Source organism: Poecilia reticulata, linkage group LG22 (assembly GCF_000633615.1).
Source record: "Poecilia reticulata strain Guanapo linkage group LG22, Guppy_female_1.0+MT, whole genome shotgun sequence".
NCBI classification, from domain to species: domain Eukaryota; kingdom Metazoa; phylum Chordata; class Actinopteri; order Cyprinodontiformes; family Poeciliidae; genus Poecilia; species Poecilia reticulata.
In genome coordinates this window covers 24,425,981-24,441,509 of record NC_024352.1, presented here as the reverse complement: position 1 = coordinate 24,441,509, position 15,529 = coordinate 24,425,981, and the positions used below count along the sequence as shown (strand labels likewise).

The following is a 15,529-nucleotide window of genomic DNA, read 5'->3' as shown; positions in this document are numbered from 1 at the left end:
TTTTTGTTTTCATAATGCAAACCTGCAGAACTTTTTAAAGTTTTGGATTTAGAATAATTTATGTGTCCTTTTCCAGGAACAAATCTAATACTTTGTTTAATTGAAGCAATTAAACAAAGTATTAATTTGTTTAATTAAAGCATTGCATGCTTAGTTTATTTTTAGTAGATAAACTATTTTTTAGCACTCAAATTTGTTTTAGACTTGCTGAAAATGTTTGGACCCCCCTGGTAAAATACAAAAACTTACCAAGTATTTTAGTCTAGTTTCTAGTACAAATGTTTTAATTCTTGAAACAAAATAAAACTAACTTACAAGTAACGTTTCAGTAAGATACAAGAGCTTGTTTTAATCATTTAATTCCTTAATATTCATGAAAAACTTCTAGTTCCGCTGGTGGATTATTCCACCTATAGCATGAAAAAATATTGTTAGAAGTGAAATAATCAAACTAAAACCTTTTCATCAATATTAAGGACTTATTAACTTGCTAAAAAGTCACTTGTAAGTTATTTGTATCTCTTTTCAAGTGTAATAGTTGGTAGAAACTGGACCAAACATATTTGGTAAGATTTTGTGTGGACAGCCAAACTGTGGACGAACCAATGCAGGAAGTCAGACAGCTAAAGAAGCGGCGCTCCATCAGGGTCATTGATCTGAACGGCTTCCAAGTTCAGCTCAGATGAAACTGCTGCAGCGTGAGGGGAAGAGATTACGCTGCTTTAGCAGGCCTGAGCGGTGGAGGAGCGATAAGAAGCCTAAAGGAGCTCCGCTCAGGACAGGTGAGCACCGATCACCTGCCAACTTCACACAGACCCACGGCTCTGACAGCTGCAGCCAGCAGGGAACCACTTGCAAACAGCTGACAAACACAATCATTTCTACTGCAAACCACACAACTGCTACATCCATAACTTGATGGTTTCATAAAAAGTTACGCATGTACCTACTGGTTCTGTTAAAACCAACAGGTCTGGTGCAGATGTCACTGAAGGGTCACAATGATTACTAACCAGCTTAGCATGTTTATTTTTCATTCAATGTAAAGAAAAAGACACTTTCTGAACTCCATGTCCAATTTCTTTTGGTTGCTTGACAAACCAGTAGGTACAGGAGTAATCCGAGCTACAATGGGCCGATAAAACATGCATGAACACAGATATGAGCATTCAGTCGGTTTAAATGGGCTCATTGACATGACACTCAGCAGGTCATGATGATTTCTGGTGAAACCAGGTTGGATCGTTTAAGAGAATTGAGAAGTCGCCCATTTAAAGGTGAATATAGCTGCGTTTCCATTGACCGTAAGCAAATTGGAATCATTAAATAAATTCAATTAATGGAAACAGTTTTTACTTTGATTCGCAAAACTGCGACCGAAACACTTTCACATCATCACATAAGTCATGTGATCAGCAACCAGATGTTACTACTGGTGGAAACTACAAAGAAGACAGCAGGAAGTGGAAGGAGGAGGATGAGGCCACATGTTTTTAACAACGTATCATGTTAACTTACTCAAATGAGATTTTAATTGTGTTTCTTACTTAATGGAGAAACAGCAATTGGAAAATTATTAGCAGAATATCAACAAAGTTTTGCACACATTTGCAATGGAAACGCAGAATATATTGGTAACTCTCAGAGCGGTAAATACTTACCGGATCAAACATCTGAAATCTAGCTTTGCCAGGAAGCTCAACAAATTAGTTAACAAGCAAAGTCCAAGGTTTGAGCAACCACTAAAAATTGGAGATGGAGTGTTGCTTATATCAGCTATATATTACTTTCTGCTTTCCTTTCAATAGTTTCTCTGCAGACAAGACAAGTTAACCTCAAATCCAGCTCAACACACTGGTGACAGTCCACCGTTTATCCTTTGTTTCAATGCATCTCCTCATTTTAAACATACCAAACCCTGATGCAGAGTTTTAAATACAGTTAATAAAAAAAATAAGCAACTGATGTTTAAAAACTAAAAGTGACTTGACTGTTTCCTGTGGTACATTCGGTTACGTTGCATGCAGATGTCAACATAAACACACTAAGGAGATTGAAACCAGCATTAGCACAGAGTGTGTGATGCAGGAGCTGACGCCTCTAAGCTGCTTACTCCACGTCACAAACCGAAGACTAAAACAGGAAAAGGTCTCCTGACCTCCATGCAGGAACTAACTCTGCTTTAGCAAAACAAAAGCATAAATCAGCAGAACATCCCGAAAGTCCTCACGAAGCTTATTAACACACTATTCTAAGCCAAACTGAATTATGTGGTTTATATTTACGGCATCACAGACATGCAAATAATGTAACATCCGAAATGTGAAGCCATGCTGCATTTTTGTCTTTATAAGTAGTAAAATAAACTCCACAATCAAATATAGATAAGGTTTAAATTGCATTTAGTCATTTAACAGATGCTGCGACTAAGAAGCAACATTCAGCATAAACTTTTAATGCTTTATATGTTTCCTAGCACCACATTATGATACATAGCAAAATAACTAATAAGAAAATAAAAACTCAATAGTTTTCTCTATAATATTGAGCCTTAAAAGATTATTTAACTTTTTTGCAATGCGATAAAATCACTTCTGCAGCACAGAGTGGAAAGAGCTCCTGGGGTATGTCAAAGCAAAGGAAAACACCCAGAATGTCCTGGATTGTATAAAATAAGTTTAATCAAAGATCCAGGAAAGTAACCAGTGAAATGTAAACGTGCCCAATAAATTCAAGGAAAACACAGTTTATGTTTCAGATTTCAATGAATTTATCCAGCAAGTTAAAGGCAGAAAACCATCAATTAAGATACCAGCAAATTCAAGGAAAGTTCCAGAAAGTAACCAGTAAGTTCCAAAACAGGACGTAGTCAGGAAATGTCAGTAGTGCTGCGTATAGTAACTATGAAGTTTTGAAAAGTACTGGTAAGTAATCAGTGAGTTCCATGAAAAATCCACAAATATATGAAGTAAAATTTTGGAAAAAGTGTGCAGACAGGCCTGTGAGATTTCTGTAAAGATACGGCAAAACTTCCAGAAAAAAGTTACAATGCAAGCAAGCAGTGAGTTCACGGAAAGTTCAGGAAAGTAACAAGGAAGTTTTGAGAAAATAACTGCTAATATCCTGAAAAATATTATTTTGATGTTAAAAAATCGTTATGATGTCCAATAAGTGCAGGAAAATAACCAGGAAGTTCTGCAAAAACGCCCAGCAGAATAGAATTTTGTAAAATGTGTTTTAAAAAGTAAAAAGAAATTTCCAGTATATTGTGGGAAAATGTCAAAATAAAATCCAGGGAAGTTTTATACCAGTAAGCTCTGAAAGACGGAGAGAAGTTACCGAAAAACAGCCAACAAGTTTTGGCGAAAAAGTCCTGGAAAGTTTTGGAAAGTAAGCTTGTAAAAGTTTCAGTGAAACTCTGTTTTATGAGATGCTACTGAAAAATGCAGGTTGCACAGAATCACGGCTACAACCACTTTTAATCCCGCTGGTGGTTTGTGTGAAAAGCAAAGTTTTCCTTTAAGAAATAAAAAAGTTTTTCGCTTCTTACTTTTCTTGCCACATCTGACGAGCAAAACTGATACGATTCGGGTATTTTGTTAGAATTTAAAGCTTGTTAACGTTGCGTTTTGTATTGATCAGTTAATATGTTCTCACCTGTTTTCTGTACTGTAACATACAGAACATTTCACACACAGTGAAGATGAGAGAAGGGATAAAATCAAATATTCGACCGGTTTGTTTAGACGTCAACGCTCTGGACTAACATTGCACAAGTTAAGCTTTCGGTGTCTGAGCCACAAAGCAGAAACCCGTTTCCTAAAAGCTTTTCCTTTTAAGTTAAATCTTGTGGTGCTGAACTTTCATCAGATCTCTCTTACATAAATACACGGAGCATGTTTGGGACCAGGCAAAGCCTCTTTAAGGCTAAACCATTTTGTCCTCATTTTCCCTCCTAACAATGTGTGCTAGATAATAACTCAGAAAATAAAAATATATTAACAAAGCTGCCAGAAACCAAACTCTAAGAGCGCAAAGCTAAAAAAAATAAAAATAAATCTCTGTTCACAGTTGAGCAACGATTTGAGCTGTAGACTTTTAGTTATGTAAAAGTCCTGCAGACTGGATTTATTCTGTTTGGCTTTGCAAACTGTGAATTTCCTCTCATATCCACTTACGTCTTACATCATTTCAAAAAAATCACACACAAAGAAAAATGCAAACAGATTTTACAAGAACGTTTGCTATTTTAAATACACAAAGAAACATGAATACAGACAAGCAAGTCAGCAGCACAAACTGAAAGTTAGTGAAATATTTTCAAGACAGATTAAAAAAGAAGAACTGCAGCGTGACTCAAAAGATTAAGGCAAAAAGCATAAAGATGAGAAAAATTATGTTTTACAGCATGGAAACGTGAAATGTTAGGAAGATCAGGTGCTTCTGGTTTTACTGCATTTGGACGCTGTTAGTGAACAAACTGAGGAGGAGAAGCTCCAGCATGGAAACAGATAAAACGATACCGGTATGGATGCTAACGTCGTCTGTCTCCCCAGCCCAGATTTACTGGAAGCTCCAGGGTTTGGCTGGTTTCTGGACCCAAAGTGCTGAGTCTAAGTGAAACAGAACAATTTCACCACAGTGTTTCCACACCGTCGACACGGCGGCTCCTCTGGAGCAAACGTGATAGCATACTGCAGGTTTCGGTTTGAAGACGTCTCCCGCTTTTACAAAAACAAAAACAGCAACAACGTATTCGCTTCTCCACGTTCATGCTGTGAGGATAAGGCTTACAGCACACACAGCGTCTCGTCTCTTCCTGTTTTTCCTCCATAAAAATGTTAAGAAGTGGTGCAACAACTGCAACATTTTCATTGACGATGGAGTGTTAGGGCCATAGTAAGAAAAACAATGAAAAAAAATAACATTATAAGAATAAAGTCAAAATAATACAAGAATAGAGTCAGAATTATTAGAATAAAGTCATATTAATGTAAGATTGACGTCATAACATTTCAAAATTTAAAATCATACGGAATAAAGTCATAATAGATCATGAATAAAATCGGAATAATATAATAAAGTAATTTGTCAAAATATGCTTGTAATTATTTATTCAATGAGAATAAAGTCATAATACAATAAAAAGTCATGATATTTAAAAACGTATGAATAATATTACCATTATTATGATAATAACACCAGAATAATGTCATATTATGACTTTGTTCTGGTAATATTTTCATTTTATTCTCATTATTTTTCATGATTTTCTTAGCACGGCCATATTTAGTCAGTCGTATTTATTACATTTTGCCTGGTTTCATAATATGAAGTAGGACAGTGAAGCATGCAGGAGCATTATATCCACCACAAAGGCTTGAGTACCTACCAGTTCCAGGAAGGTATTCTCCAGTGACTTATACTCTGGGGAGCTCTTGTTGAACAGGTCGTCAATAAACATCATGTTAGTGACCCTCAAGCTAAAGAAAACCACCAACTCTTTGCTCTTCTCCACAGCCGTCATCACAGGTGTGCTGGCCTGTCTCATCGCCGGCGCGGCTGTGGATCCGTACGGACCTTCATCAGATTCTGACGCGAAGCCGCTCCCGCTCTCCTCTTCCTGTTGCTCTGTCACTCCGTCTGCGGTGTGTGAATAATCTCCAGGAGCGGTTTGGGTGACTGATCGACCCTCCCCTCCGTCCTCAGGGGACGGTACAGGCTTCACGTCTGCTCCAGGTTCGCTGCCCTGGACGGCGTCCTCACCAGATGATCGGGTGGAAACCGGGTCAGCGGGAGCTGTGGGTGGATCCAGGTTCAGCTCAGCAGTTTGATCTCCTTCAGGCCTGGAGCTCGAACGTCCCACCAGCTCCGGATCTGGTGAAAAGAAACAAAACAGCAGAGGGGTGGCGTTTACATTTCTATATCCCAAAACACATTAAAGTTACATTTTTGTACTTCCATTTGCGTTTCTACTGAAACCGGCACCGTTACCTAGCAACCACCAGGTCATTTGGTCAGCTGGTTTTACCACTGTATGCGCTGTACAATGGCTGCTGGAAAGACAAGTGTTTTGTTGTTGATTTACCATCCAGAAACCACTTGCTGTGTTTTTGTTGGTTGTGCAGGAGGCTCCACTTTTGCTTTCCAAAGATGTATGGTTGTATAATTGCGCATCTGTTTGCAGCCATTTTCATGTGAGTGTAAACGTTGAGATGGCCAGCCAACATAGAATATCAATTTGTGATTACGCGCCTACATGTACAGTTTGTGTGACAAGAAGTTGTTGTTTTACTCGTAGTTTTATAACTGTTGTGTTTTGCTAACTTTGTTTCTGACTCAGCTCAGAAAGCACACAGGACGGTAGATCTGAAACTGCTGCCTTCTGGACACAGTGAACATCAAACATTTCTCAGGCAGAGGATTAAACTCATGTTCCAGTTTAACTTCTGAAACTGTTCGTGTGAGAACTTTGATTTTTGGCTCTACATTATGAAGAAAACATTCAGGAAACTAAAGTCAGTTTGTTTGTTTTCACATTTTCACATATAACAGTTTTAAAGGTTAATCAGTATTTGTTACTGTGTTTCTAAACGTTCCTGTGTGTTAATTTCTGACCAGAGCTGTAGCTGCTTCCAGGCTTTTATTTATTTAAAAAAAATAAATAAGTGTCCTAACTGTATGATTTATTCCTATTTTAATATAAATGATTCCCAAACATTAAAATTCACAACTCTGGCAGCTCATTTATCAAACATGACAAACATTTCTTTTTAATCTCAATCCAAACACTTGGTGCAGACTTTATTATATAAACATTGAACTGTGGAATATTAAAGTTTTATAGATTAACCATTTTTATTCAATATGACATCTGAAGATGCACCGGAGGTTTTTGACACATTTCTCTAAAGTTCGGGTCTCAGCCGTGAAGGTGGGAAATGTTGCTGTGACTTAATGAAATGCGCCTGTGCAGCGCAGCGTGACTCGGTGATGACTGGACCAGGGGCCGGCCGGCCCCCTGCTGCTGGAGCCTTTCCAAGGGTAAAGTGACAACACCAAGTCTAATCATGCTGTCATTTCTATTTCCTGGGTCAATCAAGGTTGCATTTAGATGCTGTAACTTTATAAAGTTATTTTTTACAAACTCTTAAGTTTGTGTCCCTCCCAGAAACTGTGACAGAAACATCCGACTTGATTTCCATCGGATGTTCAGGAGGAAGATATAAGACCATAAAATAGAAAATACAGACTTTAAAAGGGCTCCCAGCTGAAAAACTAAAAATAATAAAGTTATTATAAAAACTGTTCCTTTCTTCATCTGTGGTCTTTGTTTTGATCATTTCGGCAGCATCTTTTTAAAAGTCATAGAATATTTATCAGACGGTTTTTAAAGTGCTCATTTTTTCCATCACTGGTCTTAAATTTCACATAATTTGTGTCCTATTTATTTTTCATTATCTGTGTAATGTGAGCAATCATTTGCTGTGTTGTTGCATCCTGCATGAAGGATTAGAGTGTTTTTATGCTGTGGAAACTGTGAGGCTCACAGTGGGAGGCACCAAACAGCCTGTGAAAGAAATGTGCCCATAAATCCGTCTTATTGTTGTTTGTTTAGGGAAGTTAAATCAAAGGATCCTTGTTCTACTATCCAGCCCCCTTTTCTTCAGGAGATTTTATATTTATCTACATTTGTGGGTATTTTCACAGCTGATAGTCCAGTACAGTTTGATTTGGGACCAAAATCGGTTACATTTTCAGATGCTGTGGTTCTTTTTCTCACACCCTGAGCCAAACCAGCCAAATCCTTTAAAAATATGTTCCCCTCCTCGCCTGTGGGGGCGCTGCATCAAGAACCAATGAAGAAAACAACATGAAAACCTCTAAAGAAAACACTGAGCGAAACTTCTTCCTTCACAAAAATATAAACAAAGATAGAGTAGCGTTAGATTTTAGAGGTTGTAGGATTTCTCTTTTGTCCACGAGTTATTTCTCCTGCTAGCGCTAGCCTAGCGCGGGTTTTTTTTATTTACCCACAATGCACTGCGCTGTAGGCCAGTTCCTGCTTTTTTTGCGATTCCCAGTTCACATATACATTCAAACCGAACCAGATTTCAGTTCAACCGAACCGAGACGTAGGCGTTACATGGACCGGATTCACTTTAGTTGGAGTTTGATTTTGCGTTCACACCAAACCAAACAAACCAGACTTTCTAGACAAACAAACTGGAGTTTGATTCAAATGGACTAAACAGGGTTGGTGCAAATTAAATTTGCTAAAACTTGTTCCATGTAACAATTTGCTGAATATAAAACATGCTAAAATTTCACCATTACAGTCCAAAAGCAAATGGGCACCAACTAAAACGCACCAAGAGAAAGAAATGTTTAGCCTAAGATAATAGAAGACAAGTTAATGAGATCTTGTAGGTCTGAGGTTTAAATACTAATGATTTTACAAACATGATTAATTTAACCAGGTGGAACTTGTAGAAACTTTTTTTTCTGCAGCTGGTTTCCGTTTTACTCCTTTATGTTTGGATGTTTTTATTTAACTCTGCAGATCCGCAGCCAACAGCTCGAAACACGGAGCCGACACAACGACGGCTGAGAGCGGTTTTCATTTCCAGAGCTCTTCTAATTACCTATCAATAGCTTTAAATGGAGTCTGCACCACAGTTTAGTGTGCGGTTAATCAATAAAGCTTTAAATTTTTAAACTTGGCTCTCCTTGACATTCTGCTTTATTAGCTGGATTCACCGGAAGAAGGGTCATCGTCTGTCACCTCAGAGCCTCGGAGTCTCACTCACCTCCATCTTCACCTCCATCACCCGGTGGAGCCTCCTCTTCCTCCACTCCCTCCTCTTCCTCCTCTGTGGGGTTTTCTTCTGCAGCTGCCATTGAAGGAGTCCCATCAGTAAAGCTAGAGCTGGTCTTTGGGAGGATGGTGGGGATAAAAGGCACAAAGGTGTTTGTTTTTGGTCTGACGGTCGCTGAATCCCTCAGCTTGTTTTCCAAAACTCCCACAGTGGGGAATAAACTTTGGGTGGGTGGGCTGGCATCTTCTGGTTCCTGTGTGGACATGGCGTCCACAGCCGGATAAACCGTGGTCACTGCAAAATAACAACAACAGCTAGAAGACACAATTTATGGTAAGATAAAACAAAAGCAATATTTACGTTTATTTAGAGGAAAAATGTTAATTAATTTCATTTTCAAGTTAAACATTAAACTGAAGTGATTCAGTTCTAATAGCAGCAGATTTTATATAAAGGCCCTGAAAACCCAGCTTTTATTTTGATATTCCACTTCCGCTTAACAAGCTAAATATTTAGTTTGAAAATTAAATCTGAGGCTTGGAAAACTATTTAGTTGTGAATAAAATGCTTTGAAAAGCATTTATTTAGCAAGATAAATATTGAATTTGGAGCTAAATAACATTTTCCAACAAAATATGATGTTGAAGCATATTATGCCAACTATCTTTTAATAAGCAAAATTTTTAGTTAGCAAAAACAAAATGTAGTTTGTACACCAAATATTTACTTTGAAAGCTAACTATTGATCTTACTCACACATTTAATTTGATCTAAATATTTAGCTTGTGAAATAAATGTTTAGTTTGTCAGATTTTCACCATGTTATGTATGAATAACAAGGTGAAAATATGACTTTGAAACATGTTTTTCTCTCCGACAGACTAAATAAACCAAAGCTATTGCTGTTAATGTTCTACTGTGTAACTTTACAAACCCATCCCATAATAACCGTCAGATAAAATTGATTACCAGCCTCGAAGCTGAGCGTCTGAATGTCCAGCAGCAGCATCGGTTCCTGCTTCAAGGCCGTAACGATGATGCGCTTCAGTTTCGGGGCCTTCGCGTTTTCGTTTGTCTCTTTTCCCTCTTCCAGATCCAGACTGTCAAAGTCGCCGTTTAGCTCCGTTTCCCCGTTAAAGACCACCGCGTAGCGCACAGAGAGATCCTCTGAGCTAATCAACACAAATACAATCCGTCAGGAAGCCTCAGAAAAATCAATCCAACATTTTTGATTTGGCCAATTTCATCTAATATTGTTTTACAAGTTAGATCAAAACAAAGAGCAAACATGCTAGCGTTAGCCTAGCTAGCCTAGCTAGCTTAGCACTGAAGCCTCTGTTGTTGCATGAAAATATCTTTATAAAAAAAGGTTTTCCGTTGCTTATAAAGATATAATACCAATACTAATGTACACCATCTTCTGTTATTTATTCATTTCAGGATCTTTTAAGTTTAACTTGGTAAAGTTACAGTCAAAAATAAAAATAATTTGGGTTATTTAGCCTTCAATGAGGAAAATAAATAGGTTTCAATTTCATTAATATTTTACCATGTTGTTCATTAATTTATTAATGAAACAAATGTTTTGTTATCAAGCTAAATATTTGGTTCCAAATGGAATGTTAAATATTTAGTCTGCAAAGCACATTTAGTTTAAACTAAATATTTTAACAACTTAATAACCCAAATTATTGCTGTTATTTTTTGACTGTTTAGCTCTTTGTCAAATGCCCATTTTTTATATAATTCAGATGGGGAAACCCAGAATCCAATAAACTTGATCAAAGTAAAGTAATTCATCAGTTAGGTCATTTATTTAGATTATGCAACAGATTTTCTAAGCATTAAACCCTAAACTGTTGGAAAACCTGCATATTTTCAGTCATATTTATAAAGGAAATGCAGTTGAGTTTGACAGTTGGACCCACAAAACAGAAGAAGAAATAACTATAAACACATTTTCTTTATTTTAGTTGATTTGTTTCCAAGACATTTATTAAACTCACCGAAATCCAAGAACACGTATTTCTTTGAATCCTGGAACTTTTTCAAACACATGAACCATCTGCAAAGAAAAGACAAACCTGAGAATGAAAAATGTCAAAAGTGCAGAGAAGTTTTCAGTTTTAATCATCTTACAGGTAAATTAGAATGAATGGAATAAAAGTTTATTTATTACCAATTCATTTAAAAAATCAATCTTATGTTATTACGTTTTCTGATATATTTAAAGGATTCACACTGCAAAAACAAAAGGTTTTACAGTATTTTAGTCAATTTCTAGTACTTTTCAGGAATTATTTATTATTATTTTGCTGAAAAGTTTTACATTATTTTCCTCATAATTCACGTGTACTAAAAGCATTTGTAGAAACTAGACAAAAAATCTTGTTTTGCAGTGAATAATCCTGATTTCTGTTCTGCTCTTAGTCACTCATCTATTTGCACTTCTTAGTTTAGATGCTAAAGGTTGAACTAAAGCTGTTAAATCAATCGGGGAAAGGTTTCCTCCTAACAGTACAATAAAATCTGACATTTCCCTCCTGCGCTGTTATTCAACCCTCCCTGGGAGAGCCGGCCGGCCGGCCGGCCAGCCAGCGCTGCTGCTGCTGCTGGAGCGACCGCAGGCTGCCGCCGTTTGCATAAAGGTGAAGACAACAGCTGGGAGGAGGACAGCTGACATTTGCTGCAGGCGGCTGATCTCACCTTGTCTCTGAGCTCTCTGGTGACGCCGTTGTAATGCGGCGCTGCGGGGTTGCTAAGCATTTCGCTGTATGTCGGGTCAGACACGGTGATGCTGAACTCAACAATGTATTCCTCGTAGTTCTCCTTAACCGGGTCTTTAACCTGGGGAGCGAAAAGATGCAAACAGTTTAGGTATTTCTGGAAAACTGGCGGTGAATTCTGATGGTGGATTTACCTCGTCTGTTTCTGCTGGGAGCAGAATGGGAGAAGGAGTCCAAGTGCCTGAAATTAAAGATGTTTACAGAAAATCTCCACAGATTTACAGAAGATGGTTTAGTGATCGAAGGCAGGACTTACATTCACTGCTTGGCTCTTCTTTAGCTGCAACAAACCTGCAAGGAAGCAGAACATCTTTTTTACTGTCATGTTTTTATTCAGGTGTTTTTCTGAATATGTAACAGTTTGTACAGTGTTGCACAGAGAGAAGATAAAATTACACATTTAACAGGGTTTTGTTTTGGATGTGAAGTTTGTTTATTCTGTGAATTTATCTCGTTTAGTCAATAGTTGCTTCTCCAGATATATTGTTGTATTTTAAGGTTTTTTTACATTGCTCTTGACAGTTGGTGGTTAATTGAAAGAAGATGTTATTCTTGAAATTTCAAAGTTTTTGGGAAAAGTTGGCCAGATTATCATTATATGTTTTCATCAGCCTGATTGCCCTGTCAGAAGTCTGAGGTGCAATGAATGTAATTAATGTAGCTTTTTCTAAAACATTCTTTAAATTAACTTTATGTTGATTCCCAATAAATCCAAATCATGTGTAATATACAGAAATCTGCTACTTCATTTAATTTGTGGTAAAGATAAAGACTTATCCTAAATTTGACATATGATAAGACAAATTTAGGTAAAAGCATTGACATAATTCTACTTAAATAATATAATATTCAGAGGACGATGCACCAACCCTTCACTTTCAGCCTCTTCTACTCTCTGAAATGAAAAAAAAGAAAGTGGAATCCATAAAAGTTTCATTTTACTGTTAAGTTGGGATGAAATGTGAGTCTGCAATGCTCACTCTGGCCACCAGGTCCAGATGCTCCTGAGAGCTGCTGAAGTTCTGGGCCAGATCGTCCATGCACAGGTTCTGATGCTGGCAGGTGAACACCCAGGTCCGGTACTCCTCCGGGGCCGGGACTCGGTCCAGGAAGATCCGGAACGCTTCCCAGATCGCTTCCTGACAAACTGATGACAAAATCCCTGGTGTAAAACAAAGAATCCTGAAAAAGCACAACTAACCGAGGCCCAGTCTGTTCACTGCAAAACAGAATCTATCCAGGTTGATTCTAGTTAGAATATTTTAGCACACTTCAAATGAAACTAACTCAAAAGTTACTTTTCAGCAAGATAAATATTATTTTCACTGGCAGATATTTTCACTTGAAACAGGAAAAATGTCTCATTTTAAAATTTAAAATCTGCCAATTTAACGAATAAATAAAGCAATAAAAGTAGCAGTATTGAAAAATAACCTTCTAAAAACAAATAAAATATATTGAAAACACATTTTTCCCATATTACGACAGAAAAAATCTGCCAATGGAATTAGAACTGTTTTTATTAATTAGGGAATTATTGACTTAAAACAATTTTAAAACTATTTCCTGCTGAAAAGTTACTTGAAAATCAGTTTTGTATTATTTCAACTTTTCCAAGACATTTGCACTAAAACTTTACAAAAATACTTGGCAAGATTTAGTGTTTTTACAATAAGGAAACTAAAGAGTAACTATTGAAATTACTTAAGCTCTAGATCAGTGGTTCTTAACCTGGGTTCGATCTTTTACTAAGAGTGTTTCGATGGGTTTTTTAGACTATAAGTGTGTTAGTTAGAGTTTGTGTAGGGTTAGTAGTAGTTTTGCTAGCTATCACTACATGGCTTCATAGCGAGCGCTGACGCACAGAGAAGAGAGACTGGGATGGCCATTTAGACCTCGACTGCAACACCTGTTTTGCCATCACTTGCTGCAGAGGATCACGTTACATTGCTTAGCCAATCAGAGGATGACGTTACATTGCTTAGCCAATCAGAGGATGACGTTACATTGCTTAGCCAATCAGAGGATCACGTTACATTCTTAGCCAATCAGAGGATCACGTTACATTGCTTAGCCAATCAGTGCTGCGGAGGAGCATCTTTTCGGGGTTGCTGCTGCCTCTAGTGGCGTGGGGGTGGTAACACAACTAATATAATTACATTACTAAACCAGAATACCGCAAAGTCTTTATTTATTATTAATTTTTCATTCTCTTTAGAATGTAGAGCTAATTAAATGATCTAAAGACCTTAAAGTGGTTCCAGTTTCTCTCGATGGCCAACCTGTTGAAACTGTGGCAAATTTTAAATACCTTGGGTCGTTCCTGGACAGTCAGCTCAACTTTGCTGAAAACACTGACTATATTTTGAAGAACTGATCTCAGAGACTCTACCTTTTAAGAAGACTTGGTGATCTTGGGGTGACCCAACTAGAATCTAGTTCAGTCACCCCTATGTCTTGAATTTGGGGGTGGAGGGGAATCGTATTTTATTTATCACTAAAGAAGGGTTCAGTGAATGCGCATATGAAACTGGTGGGTTCGGTACCTCAGAAAAGGTTTAGAACCACTGATCTAGAATAAATCAGAATATGATAGAAATAATTACTGCTGTTCACAAAAAATAAGAATTCAGTTCATCAGAAAGTGGCTAAATTAAATAACTCTGCTTATTAAAACAGTATAAAAGCTGATTTATTTTCATTATACATTCTACGATCATTTTTCTTCACGTCTCCCAGAGCGTGAGCTGCACATCTACAGCTTGTCGGCGATGTTTTAGTGAATCTTTGAGGACCAGTCAAGCAGCCACATGTTTCAGCCTGTAATGAGCGCCACATTGTCCAACACCCGACGCCTGAGGGAAATGTATTCTGCCACAAACCCATTTGAAACGATGCCATTACCTCTAATAGAACAATTTAATCTGTCTCACGTTGAAATGACACGCTGCAGCAGCTGCTGGGACGACTTTGATAACAAGCCATTTGCATCCCCGTTTAATTCCCCTAAAACGCCCACAATGCATGTTGGAGGATGTTTGTGCGTTTCGTCAATAATTCAAGTGTCTCTGTTGAATTTTATCAGCAGCATTTTTATTTTGAAAACCCTCTGAGTTGACTGTGACATCATAAAAATGCTTTATAATGAGTTTTTGTGAGCAGCCAGGTCAGGATTTTATGTAAAATTCAATGAAAGCGGATGGACCTCTGAGTTTGTAGTAGGCCCGGTGGCTGCCAACGACGGTTTTCATCGTCTCCTGGGGACACACTTTGACGCCTGTGGTGTGGACGGCGGACCTCTTCACCCGCTGTCCGTCCTGCTCGGATCGGACGTTGGTCGCATGCCTGATGGGTTGGGAAGCTTCCAGAAAATGCCGGTACTTCACGTCTCTGAGCCCGGAAAGGTTTATGTCATTCAGTTCTGCAGGAGGAGAAACAAAAGAGGAGGCAGGAATGTTTCAACAAAACACGGGATAATTACAGCAAACGTTGGTTATTCTGAACAGGCTGTCATGTTTATGTCAGTTATTTGAGGATAATTACAAAGTAAACACAAAGTGAAGTTTGGGCAAAGTCTTTCTGGGAACATTTTTGCTATTATTTTATGTACTTGAATGGAGATTTCGTATTGTTGCTGGTTTATCCCAGGTGCTCTTTGGACCTTCCGCACTTAGTATTTTTACATAACAAATGCAGTTTTCTGCATTGGATTTCAAAAAAGAATGACACAAAAAGTACCAGTAACTTGTTTTACAACTTTGGAACCAAAGTGCTTTTCAAAAAAACAAAAACAATCCTAAAAAGATAAATAAAATGTTTCTACAGTTGTCTAAAAAGTTGACTTGTTTCAAAATGTTATGTGATATTTGCAACTCTAACCGAGTCTCATTTGGTTCACTGCAAAAACACAAAATCTTACCAAGT

At 37.7% G+C, this 15,529-nt stretch overlaps 1 protein-coding gene across 7 annotated transcripts in view; it reads right to left on the bottom strand.

Moving 5' to 3' along the window:
- The window catches only part of impg1b (interphotoreceptor matrix proteoglycan 1b), a 29,886-nt gene that overhangs the window by 8,325 nt on the left and 6,032 nt on the right, over positions 1 to 15,529 (bottom strand). For 6 of the 7 annotated variants that reach the window (XR_532624.2, XM_008399862.2, XM_017302361.1 and 3 more), the window contains exons 2-12: positions 14,811 to 15,026; positions 12,586 to 12,752; positions 12,475 to 12,500; positions 11,862 to 11,896; positions 11,740 to 11,786; positions 11,526 to 11,666; positions 10,826 to 10,884; positions 9,789 to 9,991; positions 8,811 to 9,113; positions 5,393 to 5,877; positions 4,524 to 4,613 (exon numbers count right to left, since the gene is read on the bottom strand). Coding sequence is in view for 6 of the 7 variants with exons in the window: in XM_008399862.2 (XP_008398084.1) it covers positions 4,524 to 4,613; positions 5,393 to 5,877; positions 8,811 to 9,113; positions 9,789 to 9,991; positions 10,826 to 10,884; positions 11,526 to 11,666; positions 11,740 to 11,786; positions 11,862 to 11,896; positions 12,475 to 12,500; positions 12,586 to 12,752; positions 14,811 to 15,026 (1,772 nt within the window). In the remaining variant the exon portion in view is untranslated. The remainder of the gene's footprint in view (positions 1 to 4,523; positions 4,614 to 5,392; positions 5,878 to 8,810; positions 9,114 to 9,788; positions 9,992 to 10,825; positions 10,885 to 11,525; positions 11,667 to 11,739; positions 11,787 to 11,861; positions 11,897 to 12,474; positions 12,501 to 12,585; positions 12,753 to 14,810; positions 15,027 to 15,529) is intronic. The other variant, XM_008399863.2, reaches the window with a different exon arrangement.